The sequence below is a fragment of the Penicillium subrubescens genome, assembly GCF_028828155.1.
Source record: "Penicillium subrubescens strain IBT 31985 chromosome Unknown utg000007l_segment0_segment0, whole genome shotgun sequence".
In the NCBI taxonomy this organism is placed as follows: Eukaryota; Fungi; Ascomycota; class Eurotiomycetes; order Eurotiales; family Aspergillaceae; genus Penicillium; species Penicillium subrubescens.
The window spans coordinates 3305161-3329830 of NW_026643157.1; the positions used below are offsets into that span (position 1 = coordinate 3305161).

The 24670-nt window shown below is 48.3% G+C and overlaps 9 protein-coding genes across 9 annotated transcripts; 3 read left to right on the forward strand and 6 right to left on the reverse strand.

The window, feature by feature from the left end:
• Window positions 1–350: 350 nt before the first annotated feature.
• N7473_010967 (uncharacterized protein) lies at window positions 351–1127 on the reverse strand (the record flags this gene model as incomplete). Its single annotated transcript, XM_057156906.1, has 1 exon — window positions 351–1127. The coding sequence occupies one exon, from the start codon at window positions 1125–1127 to the stop codon at window positions 351–353; it is 777 nt and encodes a 258-aa protein (XP_057005561.1).
• Window positions 1128–3403: 2276 nt separating this feature from the next.
• N7473_010968 (GFA family protein) lies at window positions 3404–3872 on the reverse strand (the record flags this gene model as incomplete). The annotated part of the gene is made up of 2 exons (XM_057156907.1): window positions 3404–3724; window positions 3798–3872. The coding sequence occupies 2 exons, from the start codon at window positions 3870–3872 to the stop codon at window positions 3404–3406; spliced, it is 396 nt and encodes a 131-aa protein (XP_057005562.1).
• A 396-nt stretch (window positions 3873–4268) lies between these two features.
• On the reverse strand, window positions 4269–6295 carry N7473_010969 (lysophospholipase catalytic domain-containing protein; the record flags this gene model as incomplete). Its single annotated transcript, XM_057156908.1, has 3 exons — window positions 4269–5248; window positions 5310–5497; window positions 5535–6295. 3 exons carry the CDS (start codon window positions 6293–6295, stop codon window positions 4269–4271), a joined length of 1929 nt encoding a protein of 642 aa, XP_057005563.1.
• Window positions 6296–7314: 1019 nt separating this feature from the next.
• N7473_010970 (MARVEL domain-containing protein) lies at window positions 7315–8122 on the forward strand (the record flags this gene model as incomplete). The annotated part of the gene is made up of 4 exons (XM_057156909.1): window positions 7315–7458; window positions 7524–7624; window positions 7723–7857; window positions 7933–8122. 4 exons carry the CDS (start codon window positions 7315–7317, stop codon window positions 8120–8122), a joined length of 570 nt encoding a protein of 189 aa, XP_057005564.1.
• Window positions 8123–8738: 616 nt separating this feature from the next.
• Window positions 8739–9813, reverse strand: N7473_010971 (NAD(P)-binding protein; the record flags this gene model as incomplete). The annotated part of the gene is made up of 3 exons (XM_057156910.1): window positions 8739–9069; window positions 9157–9589; window positions 9684–9813. 3 exons carry the CDS (start codon window positions 9811–9813, stop codon window positions 8739–8741), a joined length of 894 nt encoding a protein of 297 aa, XP_057005565.1.
• Window positions 9814–12702: 2889 nt separating this feature from the next.
• On the forward strand, window positions 12703–14764 carry N7473_010972 (S10 family peptidase; the record flags this gene model as incomplete). Its single annotated transcript, XM_057156911.1, has 8 exons — window positions 12703–13045; window positions 13102–13206; window positions 13260–13376; window positions 13432–13555; window positions 13617–13632; window positions 13682–13849; window positions 13903–14056; window positions 14118–14764. 8 exons carry the CDS (start codon window positions 12703–12705, stop codon window positions 14762–14764), a joined length of 1674 nt encoding a protein of 557 aa, XP_057005566.1.
• A 2935-nt stretch (window positions 14765–17699) lies between these two features.
• N7473_010973 (unc-93 family MFS transporter) lies at window positions 17700–19452 on the reverse strand (the record flags this gene model as incomplete). Its single annotated transcript, XM_057156912.1, has 4 exons — window positions 17700–17928; window positions 17999–18094; window positions 18147–18754; window positions 18823–19452. 4 exons carry the CDS (start codon window positions 19450–19452, stop codon window positions 17700–17702), a joined length of 1563 nt encoding a protein of 520 aa, XP_057005567.1.
• Window positions 19453–20873: 1421 nt separating this feature from the next.
• N7473_010974 (N-acetylglucosamine-6-phosphate deacetylase) lies at window positions 20874–22270 on the forward strand (the record flags this gene model as incomplete). Its single annotated transcript, XM_057156913.1, has 2 exons — window positions 20874–21195; window positions 21345–22270. The coding sequence occupies 2 exons, from the start codon at window positions 20874–20876 to the stop codon at window positions 22268–22270; spliced, it is 1248 nt and encodes a 415-aa protein (XP_057005568.1).
• Window positions 22271–22983: 713 nt separating this feature from the next.
• Window positions 22984–24670, reverse strand: N7473_010975 (GMC family oxidoreductase; the record flags this gene model as incomplete). Its single annotated transcript, XM_057156914.1, has 2 exons — window positions 22984–24365; window positions 24424–24670. 2 exons carry the CDS (start codon window positions 24668–24670, stop codon window positions 22984–22986), a joined length of 1629 nt encoding a protein of 542 aa, XP_057005569.1.

A 24670-nucleotide genomic window follows, 5' to 3' on the forward strand; every position in this document is an offset into this window, starting at 1 on the left:
CCAGCTTCACTAAAAAGTGGGACTTCCGATACATAAAAGTACTTAGGATTCTATATACTCAATGTAGGATGTTAGGTTACCTCTTTGTCGTGGATTTTCATTAGTAGAGATGTTACTCTCACTACCTTAATTCCGGGGTGAGAGTCGCTCGCTTACAGGAAACCCCTTACCTCAAGAGGCTTGGGTGGTATGAAGATCCTCTCCTCATTTCGGAAAAGGAAGGTGCGAAGAAATAACACAAGAAAACAAGAAGACATCCCTACTATTCAAGTGGACACGGTATATAATACTGTTATAATGACGGCTTAGAATCCTAGGAGACTTGTAGAAATCTATTGACTCTATTCAATCTATACATAAAGTCCTTCCTCTATGCAAGATTGAAGTTCCTGAATGAGCTCACTAAGCTTGACGTGCTCATCAGGTAGGGTTTTGAGCATGACCTGAGCAGAGTCGACAATGCTCTCTGAGCTGCCGCTTTCTCCATTGCCGTCAGACCCGAACGTCAGCTCGTGTTGGTCAGTATTCTCTCGGTTCCCCATTCGAAGGCTGCGACCTATACGGTTGAGTAGGTGCATGATAAGCTGCAGAACCATGATGAATTGCGCAGAGGACGACCCAGCGCCGTGCAAAGTTTGTTGTTGCAGTACAGTTCCTTGAACTATGGACCCCAAGGACCTCTTGATAAAGTCACAAATTGCGTGGAAGAGGGCGAGGACGTGCTGGTAAGAGGCGAGAGCCATGAAAATTGGGTTGTATTCGGTAGACAGTTGTCGCTCGTTTTCATCGCGGGACAAAGGTCGCGAGGAGCCATATGTACTGTCCGCCAGAGAGATATTGTTGATGATGTGCACTAAAGCATTCGCAGCTTCGAACGCTTCATTCACGACCGGGGAGTTTACTGTCAAGGACGTAGTCATGACCGCGCCTTCGAGTTCTTGTGTGGCACCCATGACCCGGTTGCTCAGTTTCATCAGCTGCCCTGTCAGGGTCTCTTTGCCTTCGTCCCGAGAGAGTGTTAGGTTGATTCCTGGGCCCTCTTGGGCCCTGTTGTAGATCTCTGTATTATATGTGAGGTCAGCGTTGTTGTTCCAGCTGTGTGCGTCGCCATCGTCAAGGCAGGTCATGGTCGGATCGAGTGACGGTATGATCAGGTCGTTGAGATCATATGTTGCAACATCGCTATTTGATAGCACGCTCGAGAGATGCTGACTGAGATGTGTATTTCCTCCGGGCGATAGGGCGTCTTTCCCTTTTCCTCGTCTGTTTCTCTGCCTCGCTGCAAATGACGCGATTAATTAATTATTCCAAGAAAGAAAATACATAATATGCGAAGAAGCCACATGACATACTGCTGTACACACATGGCACATCCGCCTTTATACATCGATCGCATGGTGTGAGGTGGCTCCGGCCACCACCCACGGCCGTTGATAATTCCCAATTCTTCAGGCATCGGACCTTTTGTTGGCGGCAACGATCGCATGAATATCGTTCTGGGAACATTTTGCTGGTGAAGAGTATAGGGGAAAGCATATTTTTTCATTCAAAAACGAACCTAAATAGTGACAGGCAGGGGAGATCGGGTGTCTAACTCGACTCAGGGAATATATGGTTCCCTGACAACCAATTTGGACCCTCACATGGACCCAATCTTCTCCTTTCTTCTTGCAGCGTGTTTGGGTGGGGGAGAATACGAACGAAAAGGTTACCTGCCTGTGTCAGTTTAGTTCTTACGCCAAGCCCAACTCCTCCGTGTTGATTATTGGACTGGCCACTGTAGATCAACGTCTCGCTTCCATACCATGACGCTATCAAACTGGTCCATCGTATGGAACTGTTGTCAAATTTGGGTAAAGATGTGAGCTCCATATACATAGTCAGATTTTAGACCGTAAACATGCCACTATTTACCCAAAGGGTATAGTGAGACAGCCCATAAGTGAGATTACGGCACGCGGCATGTAACCAGGGGGCTAAGGCGCCTCCCGGACCCCTTGCCCTAGGCTTGTAGCAGAAATCAGTCGATTGTAGCGAGTGCTCTCTATATGTTAAATCCGAGGAATTGATATTTTCCTCTTCGGTGGCGCGTCTCACACCACTACGAAAGGGTGCAGGAAAACAAAGGAGATGAAGAACGAAGAACGAGTCAATGTAGTTCGACTGTCTAGGGAAAATATCTAGAGAACAGAAAGGGGAAAAGCAAGGGAAAGGCATACAGAGGGCTAAGCAACCAATCCGCGCGCTGGGCTAACAACCTGCCAACAAGAAATCCCAATGGGGCGATTTCTTCAGACAAGAATCTTAATTACTCTTGTTTTGTATTTTCAACAGTGTAGCTAAACCTTTTTTTCGGGGTGCGATATTCCCCCGGCCCCTATTTTTCCGGGGGATACTTTGGGTCCGGGTGTTACGGACCCACTAGGTTATTTTCCGAACAACGGAGAACCAATCAACTTGGATCTGGGACGGGAAATGAACGAAATGAGGAAACGCAAGTGTGTAGAGGCAAAGGTACCTGTTGAAATGTGCCAAGACTGTTTCTGTTTCTTGAGGATCCCTTAAGAACTCTCTGATCTCAACTATTTAATATGCAATCGCACTTAGGCCTTGGCATATTTCGTCCAATCTGGTAACAAGATGCGAGCCGAACTTCAGCAGAAGCAAAGGATGGACTACAGTATGTAACATGAGAGCGGGGGTAACATGTGAATGTGAATATTCAGACGGGCCGGCCCTCCATGCAGGATCACACATCTCTGTTGACTATTGAGGGCAGCTGAGTCCCCTTGCTCTAGTCTAAAATGTCTTAGATAATCTTGGGCAGTTTGCTCATAATTTTCCGAATTAGGTTAACCACTCAATCCTTCGTCCCTTTTCCTCCCCGATAGTCTTCAGCGAACCTTCCCATATTATAAAACCTACATTCAAACAATCGCCTCCCTAGCTTCGATCCTCAGGCTTTAGCCCTGTATGATGTAGAGACAACTCGGACGTCTCTGAAGCAGCCGCTCCTGAAAACGAACGATGCGAAACTATTATTGCCTATACAGGGTATTGCACTGGGGAGACTATCTTATTTGCTTTACTTAGTGCTTAGGCCTATCAAGCGGCACGAACCGAAACTAGCACCTCTTACGGAATTAGACTCTGTGTCTTTAAACATTTGTAGCCGATCCTGCCCTAAGTTTGGCATTTGTACTTTGCATTTCATACTAAACCAGAGAAGGCTAAGTCATAAATCAAGTCGTCAGATGCCGTGCGAAGCGACTTGCCTTTAATCTCAATGCATCTGTCTACTTTGATTTGCACAAGCCTAGCAGGAGTTGGAACGGTCAAAAACAATTAGTATTAGTAAATCACAGGTCCCTATACTAAAACCGAAAATTTGAGATTCACCCGCTCAGTACCATTCTTCCTTTCTCAAGTCACTAACCAAGTCAATGTCATCAAGAGTGCCTACGGGCACAAAAATCAGGCCGCGCATTCCATGCATGTCAGATTCGCGATAGAGCACAGACCCACAGTGGCTGCAAAAACAGATATGCCCATGCTTGTCATCTGACAGAACGGCGTTGAAGATGCTGGTACTCTTTGATAAACCCGGAATATGAAAGGGCCACTTCGAGACGCTCGTCAACTTGAAACTCGCCTCCGGCACGATCAGGTTAGTGGTAGTATATTCACCACTGATCTTGCGGCAGCGAGCACAGTGGCATACTATCTATTAGAAAGCCAAATAAGTAGATGAAGAAAGGGATCTCGCCCACAGTCGTTCGGAAGTATATATTAGTCACCTTCCTGAATACATCAGCATCCTCATTTGTGATTGTGTATTTGTTCACGGTGCAAAGGCACGAACCGGTCAGCATGATGAATATTTCGGGGATGTGATTCTTAGAGAGCGCATTACATGGAACTGACCGTTAAGTCATTCAAATATAACTAGGTAGAACATCTGATTCTCTCGCGGTCACTGATGACGTCTTTGACTCCCCCGCCAATTCCATCTCTAGGTGCTGAGGGGTCTAATCAGCCCATCTCTGACCGAATTGGGAATTCGGCCATTCTAGGCCCCGCATTTTAGTTTAGCCCCTAAAGAGGTATCTTACCACTCAATCAGAGTTGTGGAGTTGCCCAGGGGACCTCAAAGAGCCTCTGGCCGAAGCGCGCAAGAATATCATGTACAGTGTCGCTAATCACTCCAGAGCGTGGGTTCTGAACTAAAAAATTTATATGACTAGACATATCTTGACTAATAAGCTTGCTCATTGTATCTTCTGACGCGGTTCATAAATCTTTGGAGTGGTCGCATTTACCGTGCCATTCCAGCAATATTGGTTGAAACAATTCACACACGCACTTGGCACCGACGTGTCAGTCCGATGTAAGCTGCGACTAACGATCGCGCATCCAATACAAATGCCCCATGCTGTCGAGTTTCCCATGGTAGCCACGTTGTATCCATTCAGCACCAGCTTGTCCCGCTCAGTATCGTTAAGTTCAAGCGTCAAGGTCGAGATGTTCGACATGTAGGTATATGGGTTATTTGGAATATAGACGATCAAAGGAGCTGGAGATTTGCCCGTACTGTTAGATGGATCACAGCCAAAAAAGACGGGCCCACCGTTCAAGCCTAGGTTGATAAAGGTGTTCTGATCTGGAATGGAAGGAAACGCAGTTCCATTCGCAATTTTCGAAGAGTTGCTGTTGCGCTGATAGGTTGCCACCATGCTTGTCCCATTGGGCCACCGTGTTGGTGTGTCTGCCGAGCTGTCAATGGCGAAAATAATGTCGACCTTGCGATTGGCTTGTAGCAGCGGGTAAAAGGGGATGTTTTGCAGATCCTCGCCCCCGTCAACAAGGATAAGAGCCTTTGCTTGAGCATTCCGATTGCTCGCTTCATTAAAGCCAAAGAATGGATTGGGCTCATATACTGACACGTCGTTGGAGGAATCATTAAGGTTTTGGAGAAGTGACGTAGTGAGGCTCTTTAACGTGCGCTGAATATCGGTGTTGTTGATTTGAAGCAGGGCTTGATTAAACAAGGAGGAAGATGTGCCCATAATGAACCCGACATTATCAAATCCGGATATGCAATCATCCTTTGATAGATTGCCATTTGTGAAATTTGACCCCAGAACTCCGAGAGGCATAAAGCCATAGGTGGTTGGGTCCCATGTGCCCAATTCCCATGGGTTAAACTCGTAAATTGATGAATTCAATGCTGTGCGATGTTTGATAATAGCTAAGTCAACAAATCTTACAACAGAATATGTCAGTAGGGAAAAGTTGTCAGGTATGCTTACTCAGATTCTGCTCTGAGGGCGCTCGTTCCAGCGCCGTGATAATCGGCATTGGCAGTTTTCCATCAAGAAATTCTCTTGTTGAAGCGATAGATGACCATGTATAGGCAGGCCCACCCTCGCTCGCATTCACCAACTGGTAGGACAGTCCGCGACCCCTAGCCAATGAGTCATTAATTCCATCTCTCAAACTTGGTGGGGACATAGATCGCTAGGCGCTCAGGCAACATGTGGGAGAGAACATTGCCAATCATGTGAAGGATCTTGAGTGTGAGATGAGTAGTCTCGTACCAGTAGTCAGTAATTGAAATAGAAAATCCAGCCTCCTCTTTGCCATCTACAGTTTGTCTGAGTTGCCGAAAGTAGCCCGCATCACCCGTAGGTCCGCTCAGGATTGATTGATCAAACTCCCAAACACCACTAGCATTGGAATTCAGGAGTGCAGTCACGGTGGTAAAATTGTTCGTATAAATTGATCCGACCAGCCAGGAGCCACCGCTAAGGCCAGAAATATATGTAGTTGATTGCAACAATCCGCCTAGCTGGCCTGGCGCAGTCGACTTGCTTGTCCGTTCATCAAAAGCAGCAAATGCCCCAGCTCCGTTGAGCAATGCTCGATAGCCGCCTCCTGAAAACGAGATCCCAATGTTAGGCAAAGATGTGGCCTGAGTCTTTGCAAAATATTGCGTAGCATTAAAGTTCGGGATTTTCATTCGCGTAAGAAAGGTCTCCATCGCCTTCAACCGTTTGTCCTGGCGCTTTTGCAACCAATTCATTTCGTCCTCGCTAATGTTTGTTGCAATACGCACGCTTGGATTAGGCGACGGGCATTGTACGTCTTCTGGTGTATATCCATTGGGCGCATTTGGTAACGCTCTGAAAGTCAGAGTGCCAGTAGGAGTGTCAAGCGAGGACTTGCAGAAATCTGTCAGGCCAGAAGCGAAGCAGACAACGAAAAGGAGAGATAATTGGATTTTCCAGCTCAACATGATGAATGTAGATCCTCTACTCTCAATAGGAGATGGAACTGAAAATCAAGCTGCACGCTGCTAACATTCGCCAAGCAGATTTAGCTGAATTGGGTGACTATGCCAGGCTCAGCAGTATAGCAGTATACTTATCAAATTTGAGGGCGGTAAATGCAATGATGACCTTGCTCCAATGCTTCTGGCGGAACAACCGGGTGGCTGAAGTTGTCACCATCACGACTTCCAGCCCGTACCAAAGTAACCAGAAGAAAGAGATGAAAATCTTGGCCGGTCCACGGGGCCATAGATTGAAGTCGAGGGTTGAATTAGCCACTAGGGCTGATTGATGGGCTAAACGCCACCGAATCATGATGGTCCGAGCTCATGAAAGCTCATTGATTAATTCCTTACCGTAATTGATCACTGCGGGGTATCGGTAGCAGAACCCACCAGCAGAATGTTTAACTTCCCACCTGATCGATCACACGATTGCACCGAGGTTGATGCGAATTTTGCTGTGAAAGAAGATAGAAGTAACAGTATTATCATATCTGTCGAGTTCTTCAAATAGATACGGCAGTGTTTTAATTATAATGTGTGTATCTTAAGAACTTCGTATTAATCCGCGATCAATGTTAACGTTCCTGGATGAGCGCCCCTCAATTGTACGTTCGGTTTAAAATGTAGATTGAAGAGGAACCAAGTTATTTCCTTGAGGCATGAAAGCCAACAGATGTATTCTGGAACTCAGTAAGCCAAAGACACTCCTCCAATGTCTCCATCACTACGGAGTAGAAGCGATCCATCGGTGGGCTAAACCACATTAGGCGTGGTCAAGTCAGGGCGAACCAGAAGTCTGACGATCAGCTGCCCGCTATCTGACAGCTGGAAACTTGGGAGCAAGTATACTTAGGACTGTCCTGGTCTTAGACAGCGTCATTGATTTTGGACTTCTCCTCCGACAGTGAGGAATCTATAAACAACTCTTCTTCCTGCAACAACTTCGTCATCTCAGACTACAGAGTCCAGCATTATCAAATATGACAAAGCACGGCGACACTATTCGACCTTTTCTGTTTTCGGTTCGACTGCTCCTATGGATATGCGCAGTAGTCACTTTGGGCCTTAGCGCCTGGGTGGTCGATCACCTGAAAGGTTATCGGGCCATCTTCACCCTAGTCATTGTGAGTAAATGAATCTTTCTTAACACTCTCTTGCTACTAAGATAGCACTGACACTCCTCGTATAGGCGGTTCTCACTACGGCATTCTATATTCCCTCCCTGTTCACCTCGTGCATGCATCGCAATCGTGGCTATATGATCCCATTGGATATAGTCTTCTATGCACTGTATATCAGACCCTTCTCCCTCATACCCCTACGACCGTTAACGATAAGTTTCTACCCCGTTGGACTACATTAAGCTGATGAATTTAAACCCTTTCTAGATGGCTATCGGCATTCATTTTTGTTGCCCAAACTGATGACCTTCTTGATGGCGCCGGGTGTGCATACTACATTTGGGACCTAAGTAACAGTTGCAGGCGGAGGAATGCCATCCAAGCGTTTAGCTTCCTGTCTTTGTGAGTTGTCACCAAAAGCCCCCCTCGTCTTTCTTTTCTTAATTTGTGAGCACACATGCTCATTTTCTTCCAAAGCTTCTGGACACTCTGTGGCCTGTGTTTGGAAATCCTCAATATTTATCTCGATGGCCGGCGCTCTACGGTTCCTACTGTTGACCATCCTGAGAAACCGATTTCATCGGGCCCAGGTGCCAACAATGGAACTACTACGGCCCCCAGAGACGGGCCTGCTCCAGCAATGAATGGCGCAAACCCTCAAGTTTGATGTCAGCCATATCCGCCAACTTTCACACGGGGCCTCTGGGCTGTACGGGCAAATGGTATATATATCCGTCTGGATTAATCTTTCTGGCCTTGCGGATATTTTTAGTGCTTATTTGGGATACTATGGGGGAGAAAATAATTGTAACATTGCTTCCTGATTACCTTGCTTTTGTTTGCGGCCCCACAAGATTGTCCTCCAAGTCTATAGGCGTATCATTCAAGCTAAACACAAATGTATATCTTTAAGTTTATTTAAGATGACCAAGTGTGCCTGCCCCCACCAAACATCACCAACTTCTCACCCTGTCTATTGCGCACTCACCCTACTCACGCCTGGTTGCGCGACGCTATAGCGGCCCTCACTCCAACTCACCCGGGCAACACCACCCGATTTTTCGCCGCACATAAGCCACACTGATCTGCTTCGTCATTCCTCAAGACGCCCTTTTGACTAAATCAGCGGCTAAAGTTTATCATTTAGGGTGCTAATAAAATAAGTCCGGTGTTTGCTCCGGGTGAGATCAACATCACACCATGCCAATACTGCACCTTCCTGTCCTCTTCTCCACCTCCATCGACCTCACAACCTCGATATATGCGCCTCCCGCGCCCTACCTCTACTCTGACAAGTTCAACATCTTGAGAGATAAAGCCGACAACTTCTTCTCCCCCTCCGGATCGAAGGCGTGTGGTGCATCACCGACCGCCAGTGTACCACCCTCGGGGATCGGACCAGCTTCCTGACAATCCTCCAGATAGACGCCACCCTTCCCTTCCCATTCCTTACCGACTGCAGCCGTCATGGTCGTGGTAGCGCCTTGAGCAGGGCTCTTGCCGTATTTTTTCGCAGGCTCACTCGAACCCCACTGCTTCAACGTTTCCGAGTCGACGTGGCGCTGTAGGCCTGTCGCGATACCGCCAGGCATTAACGAGAGGCCGTGTAAACCCCTACTAGTTCCGTATCAGCGCTCAATCTCGTTCGTCGTCCAAATGCAAGCTATCTTAGCATTGCCGTATGCCTTCCACACCTCGTACTCACCGTCAAGGTTAATGTAGTCGAGGACAACGGAGCTCATGTGATGACCAGGGGAAGAGACGTTAACGACGCGGGAATGGAACTCAGGCGTGGAACTAGACAAGAGCGTCTGCTCGAGAAGCTTGTAGAGAAGGAAGTGGCCAAGATAGTTGATTGCAAGTTGCAACTCGAAGCCATCCAATTTTTTCGCCTCTGGGCATGCCATAATCCCCGCATTGTTGACCAAGACATTGAGCTGGGTCGACTTGGACAGAAAGGTCTTTACCGCAGTGCGGACGCTTTCTAACGAAACAACGTCTAGCTCAATCAGCTCCACACGACCGGGTTCGAGGATCTCTTTTAGAGCTTGCTTTCCCTTCTCCAAGTCACAAACGCCCAGATACACTTTGCCACCAGTCGCGGCGAGCGCACAACCAGTTTCAACGCCAATTCCTCCAGATGACCCGGTGAGAAGAAAGACATTATTATAGTCAATTCCAGTTCTAGTTTTCCGTAGCTGCAATGCTCACCTTATCCTTCATGGTACCGATTCGGTCGTTATCCTTGAGAATGTCAAGAGCTGTAGGTCGAGCGTCTCCAGGCCCATTCTGCTCCAAGAATGCCTGAGTGTACTTGCTGTGCTTGCCATGGTGATTACTAATGAGCGGATTTGCCATTCTGGTGATTATAATGATGGAGGATAACTGGTAGATTGACTTTGCAAGTAGGTGCTAGGGAGAAGATGTATGCCTGGCGGTGCTTTATATAGGGGGTGGGAAGAGTGTTGTAATGGAGTGCCTTGTACTAGCACGACTTGGAATATAGGTCAAGAGCTGCCACTACCTATCAGCGGGGGCGATACGTAAGCACACAGCGCACTACTTACAAGTTAAGAGCTGTTCAAAGTTCCGGCTTTAGTTCGGACTTTATCGGATTTTGCTTAACACCTCTTGTCGGAAACGAGTCGTGCATATAGATGCTAGGGTGTGTATTATTAAATTCATAGAACCCTTACTTAACTACCTAACTAGACTTGAATCTATCATGTGACTATTGTCATTATTCAACAAAGACTGGATTAAATTAAGGATTATGTTGTCAAAATTCCTGAACCCTAGCTTCATACTACAAAGGTATCACTAGTATGCATTGGATAGCGCCTCGCAGGAGGTAAAGACTGACAATTAAACTCTGATAGTATGCCGAAAGAAGGGAGCTAAAAGGTGGGTTTAGTCCATTTCAGGAACAGGATAGCAGCCGAAACGAATCGCCAAAAAAATAATCGGGATAAGCTAGAGGAAGGCAAGCAGAGAGACAGGAACATAGCCCCGGCTGTCGGTCGGGCTGACTTTATAACACATGGTAGACAACCCTGTTCACTTGCTAGGACCTTTGGGTCACCTGACCTCTCTGTATGTAGACCCTCCAGACCTCAGATAGATCTTTTCTTTTCTTCCTAAAGACAAGCAACCTCTGAAAACTTGGCATCCAAGAAGGTGTGAAGCCTTGAAGCTTGTAAATTTCCAGTTCTCCAGGAAATATCCATCGATTTCGTCCTTTCCCCCTTCAGTCGCGCGATGACAAAGGTACGACCACTGAGCAGGAAGCGGAGTGATCGTCGTGTCAATCCTGGGCCTGATTGTCTGTTTAACCGGAGGATTGTTGCTAGTGTTTTCAAGAAAAGAAATGGTCTGTTTTGTGAAGACATATGGACGCTCACCGGGGTCGAAGGTATATGCTCGCGTATAACAGTATTCAGTAATTGCGAGGAGTATGGTGGGTGACCACATGTGGATCCTGACTATTGGACGTTTCCGTTCCATTCTATTCTATTTTATTCGATTGTGACGATGCTAGACGGGCAGTTCGCGAGAAATATCAAAAGAGTGTTTTTTTTTGGATTTGTGATCACCCCAGATGATGCTCTCGATGATACTCGGTTTGAGCGTACAGCCTCGTCGAGGTGAGCATATCCAACGAAGGGAAGCTCAGGATTGGAAAAGATTTTCGGATCGCAATCTGGATAGATACTATAGAGAGGCGATCTTATTAGGCGTGAAGAGACTAGATTAGGTTATGCCAGGGGGAGGCATCATTAATGGTTGAATTCACTTAGCCTCTTCTGTCCCCACCAAAAGTATCCCCCCATAGAAGATACCTAACAATTTCAGATCCAGTCTCTTTTCTCAGAACATTAGTATCCCGTAGCAAAATAATGGATATAGATTTTGTCCACCATGCATTGATCTATTAGCAATTCAAAGGTCCAAATCCAGAGGTCAGAGAAAAGGTCCGGTAAGGTACACTCCAAGCCCCTGTGTCTTGAGAGTTCCTTCTCGTTGTACTTTTTATCGTCTCTCCTGCATGATTAACGAGATGATTTTGAGGTTTTCTTGGGGTTTTAGTCTTTGGAAGCCCGACTGTATTAGTATAAGTAATATCGGGAGACCTCCCAGTCCATATTATTCACGTGTGGCTTGATGCTACTGCATCAGTCCAACACAAATGATTTGCTTGACCGATGAATTTACAAAGGACCACCTGAAGGTTGAATTGTAGAGAGTTGGTGGCGTAGGGACTGACGGAACGGTCACGCCAAGTGGAGCTCCGATCGCGATTGCCTGAAATGGTACATTGACCCTGATTATTCCTCATAACTTAATATAGCCGACCGGAGATTCGATTCATCTCGAAGAACTTTGATTCCCACGTTGCATCCACAGCAGGCACGCGAGATCCAAAGTAGCTATCTCCGAAGATGCTCCGGCCTACGCAGCTTCCATGCTACATAATTACTGTGATTGTGCTAGCCTACTCCGACTAGGATCGACCCCGCTCTTTGATCACTGAGACGCCTTTTCAACCAAACCAGCATTCATTATTCATTTTAATTGCATGTACCCCAATTTTTTGCCCTGGTTTCTGACTACTCACAAAAAACTTGACCCCAAAGACCAAGGAGATTCTGGCTGCCTATTTTGTGAAAGCATGGTCATTGAACTCCCGGGTCCCTACTCCACTCTGGCCCAATCGCGACCTATGGGCTGCACCCTCGGTCTAATGGTGTCGATCCTTCCCCTCACACAACGCCAAAGCTCGTTATCGGGTCAAATCAAAACCCCTGATTCTCTGCAAGCCTTGGTGGAGGCTTTACCAAGCCTCTTCCATTTGGCTTGTATGGAGGAGGCTCCTCCTCGTATAATATTGCAGCGATGCTACCTTCCCCGGAGCTCCTGCGGAGATGGCTGGAGTTGTCTCCACGATGCACGTCGGCAGTCTTTCTGACTGGCTTTCCTGCTCGATGACGACTTCTTGGCTATATCCGCTCTCTTTACCTTGAGAGGAAGCTGGTTAATGATGATTGTCAGGGGACGGCTATCTCCGGCTTTGGATGCGTAGACCCTGTTGGTTGATTGAGCGGAATTTACAGCCTGATTTGTTGATCCCCCCTCTTATGGAAGACTTATTCATTTAAAGTCCCCGTAAAGACCCTTGTCTGAAGCTCTTTTTTTTACCATCCAAGTTGAGGTTGAACTTCTGCTCCTTAACTGATCGTTGCGCCAACTATGCGCGTCCACAGCCTCCTTCCACTGGTGCTGCCGCTCGCAGCAGCAGCATCGTTGCCTCTTGGTACTGAATTCGCTCGTCGCCAGCTTCCTAAGGAGCCCACTGGGGTCAAGACCATTAAGACCGCCAATAATGTCACCATTCGGTACAAGGAACCCGGCAAACACGGCGTCTGTGAAACGACGCCGGGCGTTAAGTCATATGCCGGTTATGTGGACTTGGCTCCAGATAAGCATACTTTCTTCTGGTTCTTTGAGGCACGCCACGACCCAGAGAATGCACCAATTACCTTGTGGTTGAATGGTGGCCCTGGTAGCGATTCATTGATTGGACTGTTCGAGGGTAGGTCATAAATATTTTTTTTGGGATGTCAATTGCTAATTTTGATGGTAACATAGAGCTGGGTCCCTGCAGCGTCAACGAGAAGAACGAGACCGTGATCAACCCTCACTCTTGGAACGAGGTTTCGAACATGCTTTTCATCTCTCAGCCTCTAGGCACTGGTATGGAAGGCAACCGATTCCACAGACAAAAAATATACTCTAAAACTCTATAGGCTTCTCCTATTCTGAGAAAGAAGCTGGCTCTCTCAACCCCTTCACTGGCGTGTTTGAGGATGCTTCCTTTGCGGGTGTTCAAGGCCGCTACCCTGTCATCAATGCCACTATGATTGGTATGTAGCCTGTTTGGAGAGGTGATTGTGGAAATAAGACTGACCAAGACGAAAGACACAACCAATCTTGCTGCTGAGGCTACCTGGGAAGTTCTGCAAGGATTCCTGGGCGGTCTGCACAAGCTGGACCCAAAGATCAAATCAAAGAGCTTTAACCTGTGGACTGAGAGTTATGGAGGGTAAGCTTCATCTGAATTTCCAGATTTTGTATGAAAACTGGTGATGCTAACAATATTCTAGTCACTACGGCCCCGCTGTAAGTAGCTAAGTATCGCCTTTGCTTGACTTATATCTAACAAGTCTAGTTCTTCGACCACTTCATGAAGGAGAACGACAAGATTGCCAATGGTACCACCAAGGGTATTCAGCTCGACTTCAACACCTTGGGAATCATAAACGGAATCATCGATGAGTCCATCCAGGCTCCATATTATCCCGAGTTTGCTCGCCACAACTCATATGGCATCGAGGCGGTAAGATACTGTGCAAATTTGTCGAGTCAAATTCCCCGCTGACAGGGCCTCAGGTCAACGAAACTGTTTACAACTACATGAAGTTTGCCAACTCCATGCCCAATGGCTGCCAGGACCAGATTCTCAGCTGCAAGACCACCAACCGCACCTCCCTGTCCGACCTGGCAATTTGCACGGAGGCCGCTAACATGTGCCGTGACAACGTTGGTATGTTGATTCTCCAATGCTCATACCCTTCAAATAGCACATATCTTAACGCCCTTTATAGAGAGCCCGTACTACGTCTTCAGCGGCCGCGGCACTTATGACATCCGCCACCCATCCCAGGACCCCACCCCTCCTAGCTACTACATCAACTATCTCGCCAAGGACGAAGTCAAAAACGCGCTCGGCGTCGACCTCAACTATACCCAGTCCAACGCCGATGTCTACTACGCCTTCCAACAAACCGGCGACTTCGTCTGGCCAAACTTCATCGAAGACCTAGAAGATCTTCTCACCCGACCAGTTCGCGTCGCTCTCATCTACGGTGACGCTGATTACATCTGTAACTGGTTCGGTGGTCAAGCAGTCTCCCTCGCGACCAACTATCCCCATAGCAAGGAGTTCCGCGCCGCGGGATACGCTCCATTCACCGTCGATGGCGTCGAGTATGGTGAGACCCGCGAGTATGGCAACTTCTCGTTTACTCGCGTATACGAGGCTGGTCATGAGGTACCGTATTATCAGCCCGTTGCCTCGTTGCAGCTTTTCAATCGTACGCTGAATGGATGGGAATTGCCGACGGGTGAGAAGAAGTTGACCCCGGACTTTGGATCTGATGGTCCCGCGACGGCGACACACACTGCGCCGTCGGTGGCTTTGCCTACTCCGACTTCTGCCGGGGGATCTTCCGTTGGCGGAGAGAGCTTCTAATGGTGATATGGTGATATGGTGATGTAAATATATACACAGTATACTAATTGAAGACGGCGGATCTTCGAAGTGGACAAGCCATATCCTCGAGAATTACCCTGTACCATGTAGAGTGTTGACTCGTGACCGTACATAACCCTTCTACGTCCGGCGCTATCATCAATAGACCTAGAACCTCAAATTGCTTGACAATAATACATATCTCGTGTGGCGTGGGTTTATCCTCAACGTCCCACTCTGCTTGATGCAACCAATTTTCCTGTCTATACTGAGGAGGGAGGTGTTCCTATCTTACTATTGTTGATAATGATGATTGGTAGCAGGATGGTAATACATGCGCTACTTGCCCGATTGAAGAAAAGCCGTACAATCTTATGTAGAAGTGGATAACATGCTCCTTGGATCATGTGTAATATATATCTTGATCTACTCAGTGGGGCATGAAATACAGTGATGGATTCATCTTGGCAGCTGGGTGGGTTATCGCGGATTTAACTACACCTACAGGTAGAGTAAGTGCCATTCTGGATACTCGGGGAGTGGCACATAATAGGGCGAGTCTCAGGCCGAATTAGAAGAATGCACGTATATTGATCGGATTCCGATAGATACATGTAGGATTGGCTTATATAGGCAAAAGTTCAACACTCTGACATCAACGCCCGGGTGGTCTAGTGGGTAAGGAAAATCGACTCTGCCAATGTCACCGAACAAATCACTAATAAGTATTACAGTATGATTCGCGCTTAGGGTTCACCCAAAGCATTGACTGCGCGAGGTCCCCGGTTCGATCCCGGGCTCGGGCCTATACTTTTTTTTCATTTTATTTTTTCCATTTTGGGTCTTGTCTCCTGACAGACCTCTTCTCTCTTTTCTATTAAGCTTTACAAAATGATATAGATAAGCTGAATAATCTAGTTCTGCCCTGCTACGATTATACCCCTATTTTTGGTTAAGCTCATCATCTAATGAACTCCCTGATGGGATCACCATCAAAATACTACGCGATACTACTATAAGGACGTGGGCGTTTAGATACTCTAACTATGTAATTTGAAATGACTTTTTAGCTATAGGTACAATTACTGAGTCTAAAGTATCAGTCTGAACCTATCACAAGCGTGCCGATTTAGAAACTTAGGCTTTTTATAGATAACTAAGCTAATAGTCCTACCAACCTTGAACTAACGCATGGAACTCTTTCTTGTGTAGTCAAGCCACTAATCATCTCTTTTACGTGGCACGCAGTGTCCCTTATGAATCATCGGTACTTTTGGTTCATGCCTGTCTATCATATTTAGAATCTTTATTACTAGGTTATGATGCATGGTTATAAGACCTAAAATAAAAAATAAAAAAATGAAAAAAAGTATAGGCCCGAGCCCGGGATCGAACCGGGGACCTCGCGCAGTCAATGCTTTGGGTGAACCCTAAGCGCGAATCATACTGTAATATTTGTTAGTTACCTGTTCGGTGGAGTACATTGGATTCGATTTTTCTTACCCACTAGACCACCCGGGCGTTGATGTCTGAGTGCTGATCTTTTGCCTACATGATAGAAAACTGCGGAATTCCGGATACAGTATAGTGTGACTTGCAAAAGACCAATAAAGACAGGCTAAGGGTAATCGTACAACGATTTGATAGACTATACTCCGTACCATGCTCAGACATAATGGATAATAGGTACTTCAAGTATCTCAACATGCGCAGAGTACATATAGTAGGATAGGATTGTGTGGGTTAGAAACCCTGACATGTTTTCAAAATCGTCTTATCGGTCATGAGTTTAAACGATAGACCATATAGAAGCCCTAGCTATTAAAAAGACAGTTTGAACGACAATTAGAAAGATCTTTCATAAAAGAGAAAGTTAAAGAAAAATGGTTGTATGATACAAGCGTTTCTTTCTATATATCTGTGATCCAAATGTTCCCACTCTCCACTACATATATCTACGGGGGACTTACAGTGTTATACCGTGCGAGAACACACTTTGTCGTGAGGTTATCCTCAGCCTATAGATACTTGCTGTGCTGCCTCTGTAATGTTAATCAGTACAGTATTCTTAGCCCCTCCTTACTGTGGAACCATCAACAGCCCCCCAGCCTCCGAAAATAATCCCTAAAGCCTACAGCAGAGACATTAGGCCCTCATGAAGTTGGACCTACAGAAGGGTTCAATAAGTCTGAAAGCCCGACAAAGTTTTAAAACCATCTTCGCAATTGCGATTGAAAGATTGACCACTAAAATGGTCTCTATACCATTAAGGAAGATGATTCGAAAGATAATCGAAAAAATGTCTGAAAAGACATCTGAAAAGACATTTCAAGTAAATAATCAAAGCACGCCTAGTCAGTCCGTTTCTCTTATTTTCAGACCCAGATTTCTAAACTGCCCCTGCACTCCCGCAATTTTATGTGATATGGAGTACATAGTTGCCTAGAACTACATCGTAGGTAGTAACCCTGGTCATGTAAATTACAGCATTGCAAACTTCGTAGTTGCAGTCATACTCATGGATTATACTTGTACTTCCCCCAAAGGGAAAGAAGGGAAAAGTCTAAATAAATTACCGATGCCCAGGTAGAGATTCGGATAGTACCGTAACCGTATACCACAAAAGTTCTATCCCGCCAACACAAATCTCACAGATAGAATAAGTTGAACAAAAGGGCGTAGAGGATGCCTGTCGGCAATTCATTGTATCAAATCAGAAATACCCCCACCCGGGAGGAAACAGGAGGGGGGGAATCAAATCACGCCGCGTAAAGATGCATGGAGCCATTGCAGTGCGTCCATGGAATGCAAGATAAGAAAAAGGGAACCATTGAAAATCGAACAGAGAAACAGAGCATAAAAATAAGAAGAGAAAAGAAGAATAGTAGAACAATGTGGTGATACATGCGATCGGGTTTTGCCAATCAACCGCCTTCTATGCCTTGCTGCCGTTGTCTTGCTCGGCATGCGGTTTTTCGGGGGACTCCTCCGTGTCACCCAGGACTTCGGCGGTAGTCTCATCCGAGAAGCGCAGATCCTCCTCGACATCGGTGCTTTCCTTGATCTTAGAGAAGATCACGGGGGAGGCAATGCACATACTGCCCAGGAGGAGACCCCAGCAGGAGGCGAACTCGGTCATGAATGGGGTTTTTTGGGCGTCCATGCTAGAAGAAAAGGGAATTAGAGAATGATTTATGATATTTTGACAGGCTGAGACGGGTTGAGAGCACTTACCGCCACATTCCTGCGGCACCGGCAGATTGGATGCCCTTGTAGAAACCGGCAAAGTTGGCCAGTTTGCGCGCGTTGTTGGAGAGAGAGCCCATGTACCTGGATCGACGTTAGACGTGGCTGAGCTAGGCGTGCAAGAATAGATACTCACCAGTAGGTGCAGGTCTGGAAAGCAGCATCGTAGAAACCATAGAACATGTACAAGAACATAGGACCAATGTAGTGGCTATCCGTGAAATCCGTATCGGCCTTGACAGTCTCCCGAGTATACTGCTTCTGGAAAGCATAGCCACCACCCCAGATACCCAACGTAATAGCGATGAGAATACCAAAGTTGATCTTCGCACGGGTCGGACGCGAGAAGCACTTCATATCCAGAAGTTGACCGAAAACAAAGGCGCCGACCATCTGCATCAGCCAGTACAGGAGACTGTTCAACGCCCGAGTGCGCACGGTGAAATAGGCCAGGTTGACGGCGTTGAAGTGGTAGCCGTAGAACCAGTTGCTGGCTAGGAACATGGGGAACATGAAGACGATATACGAGTCACTTCGGAGGGTTTCCCATAGACCGAGGAACTCGGATTTCCAGGTTGGGTTCTTGATCACGATCACGCGCGATCCGTCGTTGCGCTTGATATACTTGGAATCGACGAGACCCCAGCAGAGGACGAATCCAACGGCCATCAATACCAGGAAAGCGATGTAAGTGCCGTTGTTCACGTTGCCTGCTGTGCTGTGCATGTTTTGACCGAGAGGGACCTGTAACCGCCGAATATTAGTGGATCGAGTCCTCCCTAGTTTGTTAACTCCTATATTTAAGGACTCACCAAACTGCCAATGACACCACCCAGGTTGAAAATAACCCAGAAAATTGCGATATACTTGCCCTTCTCATGCTCATGGGGATAACTCATCATGACCGCACCCTGCGCACACCACAAGAGACCCGCACAGACACCCAACAAGGCACCGGCAAAGATCAAGAAGCCCGCATTCTGATTGATGTTATACGAGAGCAGAGCAGCCGTATACAAGAAATAACCGAATCCACCAAGCGACAATGTAATCCTTAGACCGATGCGATTGGCAATTGAGCCCGCGAAGAATCCCACCACGGCAAAGGTGCTGTACAGGGCCGTGTTGGCGTTGTTGACATCGGTCGGGTTCACTTGGCCACCACCACCGAGGCCCGTCACGGCGTTGTACATGCCGGGACAGAGGAAACACACAAAGGAAACGAGGTAGAGCTGCATATCCGGTGATGCGAACCAGGGCGCTTCGTAGTTTCCGATTTTGAAAATCGGCTTGTACATCCACGGCTTGCCGACCACGGCATGGTCTTGTCCCGGCTCGGGATCCTCGACGTCAAAAGGGACGGGCTTCTCCCGTGGCGTCGACGAGTCCATGACTGGAGTCTGTGCCTGCGACAGCTCCGAGTCGGGAGGAGTTGTCGCCATGATTTGGTTAGGGAGAAGGGGAGGAGGACGAGAAGAAGAGGAAGAGATTGACAGGGGAGAAAAAAAACTAGCACAAGAGACAGATCGGGAATCGTGGAGGATCAACAATGACAATTGGGGGAAGGGGTAGGAATGTTGATGATGGGATGTTCCTGTCCTTTTTCACTTTTGTATTCTTCTGTTTCCCACGTGAGAGAGCACTGCTCGATCCAAGGAAAGTCCAAAGTATCAGGAATGCAGGAGAAGAAAAATCAAAAACAGAGCGAGCCGGAATAAATTTATGAAGATTCTCGGTCGCGCGGCTATTTGGGGGCTCTTTTTTTTGAAGACGCTAAAAAAAAGTATGGAGACACACTAAAAATGTATAGCCGAGCTAGTCGTACAGTAGTCTCTTATCATGTCTCATAGATAAGTTGCCCTCTTGCAGGATGAGACGCTGGAATCACCCGGATCATACAATGGGGTCGTACAATGGAGCCATTACGGGGGCAATTGAGTGAATTATTAACAAGATTTTGACCCCGGTTATCACTGGCGAAACATGATGTGGATATCTGCTTTTCTTGCCTTTTTTTTCTACTCACATTGCGGGGAGTGGGAGGGAAAAGATGGAGACTCTGGAGAAATCGGAGAACTCATTGGAGACCACGGGCCGAGTGACTGTAACTGGGGACATTTCACTGGTAGATTAAAATGGAGAAACTCGGACCGGAGAATCTGGGCAAAGACTGGGCAGAAGGGAGAACCAGGAAAATGGAAGACTTGGAAAGACTGGAAAGATTGGAAATGACAAAGAAAGAAGGAAGAAGCGCCTCGCCGATGCGACCGGAATCAGAGTTGCATTCAATGTTCAACTCGATTTCTGCCCGGTTGCAACTCTCCGCATGCGGGGCCCCGTCTGGTAAGATACAGTACAGATACCGGTTATATTACAATAGATTACCTATACTACAATAACTCAGTGCTATACTATACTATAGTACTACTAGGTGTAATAGTACTACTGTACTACAGTACTACGATAGTATACACTATACACTAATGAGTATGACTATCCACTACCACACTACCCCCATACTACTCCCGCGCCACTGCCGCTGCACTGGTAATTCACCTGGTTCTCTACCGTTTCTACCACATCGGCATGCCGATGTCACCTCTGTTCTGGTTACATCATTGTGCAGTCCGGGTCCTTTATCTGCCAATACTTCATGAATCATATCCTCCCCTGGTGCCTGGCCTGAAAACCTGAGACAAACAAACCAGAGAAAGACTTGAGAATTTTCTTGTTTACTCTCGAGTTTCTCATCCTCTCACTCCTTGGCCTCGGTGTTGGTCTACATCGCCATCTCGGCACTTCATCTCTCCTTCACTCCACCCCTCCCATCCCCATCAACTATCACCAACTAGTAACCATCATCATGCCGGGCAAAACTAGCGCCCCCAATACCCCGCGCATCACCAAATTCACCAACTGCCGGCTCGTCCGCGGGTCCAGTCTGGTCGAACAAGATCTATGGATCGACTCTCTGACCGGCAAGATCCTCAAGGACCAAGAGGCCTTCTATGAGCTGCATTTGTCCCCCGATGAGATCATTGATCTCGGTGGCCGTATCCTGGCCCCGGGTCTGATCGACACCCAGCTCAACGGCGCACAGGGTTTCGACTTTTCCGTGCCCTGCGCGACTAAAGATGAGTACGACCAGGGTCTACGTCTTGTGAATCAGGGCCTGGCCCGTACAGGTGTGACATCCTACCTACCTACTGTCGTGAGCTCCACGCCTGAGGTTTACTGGAAGGTAAAACCAACACCCCAACCCCCAATCCCATCACAATCCCTGCCATCTATATAAGCATCATGCCAAGCATAAACTAATGCACATCCCATCCAGGTCCTCCCTTCCCTTGGCCCCGCCGCAACAACCCACACCCCCTAGACGGCGCCGAATCCCTAGGCGCCCACGTCGAAGGCCCCTTCATCAGTCCCGGCCGCAACGGCATCCACAAACCAGAAGTCCTCCGCTCAGCCCAAACCTACGACGACCTCCTCCACTGCTACGGCGCATCCAACCTCGCCCCTCCACCGCAGCACACCTCCCCCATAAAAATGATCACCGCCGCCCCAGAAGTAGGCAACATGATGGCGCAAATTCCCCACATCACCGATACAGGAATCATCTACTCCATCGGCCACTCGGACGCAACCTACGAACAGGCAATCTCAGCCACACACGCCGGTGCCCGGATGATCACCCATTTGTTCAACGCCATGCGTCCCTTTTACCACCGTAACCCCGGTGTATTCGGGTTGTTGGGCCAGTCTGAGCGTAGACGCCCGTTCTATGGCGTTATCGCGGACGGGATCCATTTGCATCCGACTTCGATTAAAATTGCGTATAATGCGCATCCGGAGGGGTTGGTGCTTGTTACTGATGCGATGAGGTTGTGCGGTTTGCCGGATGGGGTTTATGAGTGGACGAATGGGGAGCGGATTGTTAAGACTGGTGCGCGGTTGACGTTGGAGGGATCTGATAAGATTGCGGGTTCGTCGGCGACGCTGATTGAGTGTGTGAATAATTTCCGAAGGTGGTCGGGTGCTAGTACCGCTGATGCGATTAATGCGGCGACGGCGGTGCCGGCGAGACTTTTGGGGTTGGAAAAGGTGAAGGGGTGTTTGGATGCCGGGGCTGATGCGGATTTGGTGGTTTTGGGGGAGTCGGATGATCCGTACTCGGGGCCTACGTTGACGGTGGATCAGGTTTGGAAGTTTGGTGTCAAGATTCATGATGCTGATAAGGTGACTGCGGTGGCGGTTTGAGAGGGGACGACCGATTCTTTCGATGTTTTTCTCTTTTCTGGGATTGTCTTCGGTTTTCTCGTCTAGCTTTTACTGGACATGCTTTTTCCCCCCGGATATCTTGCGATTTAGGCTTCGGCGTTCTGGGATCTGCATTCCATGAGGCTTAGAATCATATTACATGCACATGCGCAAACACAAGTACTAGCAATAAGCATATCGCATATCTCACAGAAAGTCAAAATCAAATCAAATTTCAAATCAATTTGCAGAAATATTCATTTACGTTAAGACCAAGGAATATGTGTTAGATGTTTTTGTTTCTTTATACTTTCAAACTCCCAAATCATGTCATCCCCGTTATATACCTAGGACAACTTGGAGGTACCATCCCATTCCAAATTGGCAGTGACTCCCCTGCTGTCCAAGATACTGTACAGGTAAGTGGTATATATACGTGAATATGTTCCAAAATATCCAAAACACCGGGTCCGTCTGGCGGAGTCCCATAGACCAGGGGAACGGGAGTCGAGAGAACCAATTTCTCTCTTCCTTCCCCCCACGGTCCTTACTCGCTGATATGCAAAAAAACACAAAACACAAACAAAACAGAAAACGAAACTTTTCACGCGGAGATTGGTCTGGGTCAATCCAGACTGACGCCAATCCCCGACATGAGAAGGAAGACCCTCTACCTTACGGTATACTCACTCTACCAGAGGTAAGAGAGAGACTTACAGACGGGGCTGCGAGCGGGTCCAGCCAGCCTCCTCAGCGATCAGCTCTGCGGCACGCTCACCGATAGCCAGAACGGTGAGCATGGGGTTGATGGTGGGCATCTCGGGGAAGACACCAGCATCGGCAATGCGGACACCCTTCAGACCGCGGATCTTGAGGGTCGGGTCCACGACGGCCATGGGGTCGCGAAGCACATCACCCATCTTGGTGGTACCGGCCGGGTGGTACACAGTGTGCGCCACACGGCGGCCGTATTCGGACAGCTCCTCGTCGGTCTGGCACGCCGGGCCGGGGGCAACCTCTCGCTTGATCCACTCCTTGAAGGGAGACTGCTGGGCAATCTTGCGAGCCGCCTTGAGACCGTAAACGATGGTGGCGGCATCGTATCCCTCGGGATCAGTGAAGTAGCGGAAATCCAGCGCGGGCTTCACGGAGGGATCGGAGGAGGTGAGGTAGAGACGGCCGCGGGAGCGGGGGCGGGGAATGTTGGGGGTCATGCAAAAGGCGTTGATGGGCTCGTCGTAGCCCAGGCGAGCGGTGTTGAGGGTGAAGGGGATTTGGTAGCAGTGCATCATGATGTCGGCGGCCCGGCCGTCGAATCCAGCTGCGTTGGGCTCCTCGCGACGCAGGAAGATACCGGCGTCCGAGTCCATGGTGGTCTGGTTGGGGGGAACGGGGTAGTTGAGCTCCCACATGATGATACTCTCCGGGTGGTCGAGCAAGTTCTCACCGACACCGGGGATGTCCTTGACAACGGGGATGCCCAGCGCAGAGAGCTGCTCCTTGGGTCCCAGACCGGACAGCATCATCAAACGAGGGGTGTCAACGGCACCGGCGCACAGGACGGTCTCCTTCTTGGCGCGGAGAGTGTGCTGAACACCAGACTGCAGGGTCACGTTGACACCAGTGACGGAGTCACCCTCGACATTGACCTTGGAAACCCAAGCGTTGGTGAGGATGGTCAAGTTGGGGCGCTTCTCATCACCCCGCAGAATGGGGTGAATATAGGCGACAGAGGCACTGCTGCGACGACCATCATCCGGGTTATAGGAGACATTGAAGAAGCCAACACCCTCGGTCAGCTCACCGTTCTTGCGGATGTCTGCGTTGAAGTTTTCAATGATGGGGATGTTCATGGCGTCAGAGCAAGCCTGGACCCAGTCCTTGCACAGCTGGTTGCGGTGACGAGCGTGCACGGGCTGGAAAGTGTTGCGCAGACTATCGATCATGCGGGTAAAGGTCTCAAAGTCCCAGCCCTTGCAGCCCTTGGCAACCCAGTTCTGGCAGTCATACTCGAAGGGGCGGAATGAGATCAAAGTGTTGTGACTGGAGCAGCCACCCAGGACCTTGGCGCGGGAGTGGCGGATGTAGCTGTTGCCTATAGATTGGATGGTCAGCACAAAGGTTTTCGTCTCGTTCTCTCTGCTGGGACTTACCGTTGGGCTGTTCAATGGTAGGGTAGTCATAATCCAGTTCGCCGCCGAGCAGGCTCAACCACTCCTTCAGATTGAGGACCCGGTCATCCGTGAAGTCGCTGGGACCACCCTCAATGACCAGCACACGCTTGTTGGGGAGGTACTGTGCCAGGCGCGCCGCAATCACACAGCCGGCGGTACCACCACCGACGACAATATAGTCATAGCTGTTTACCTCAAGGGCAGGGAGGTCGTTGGTAGTCGCCAT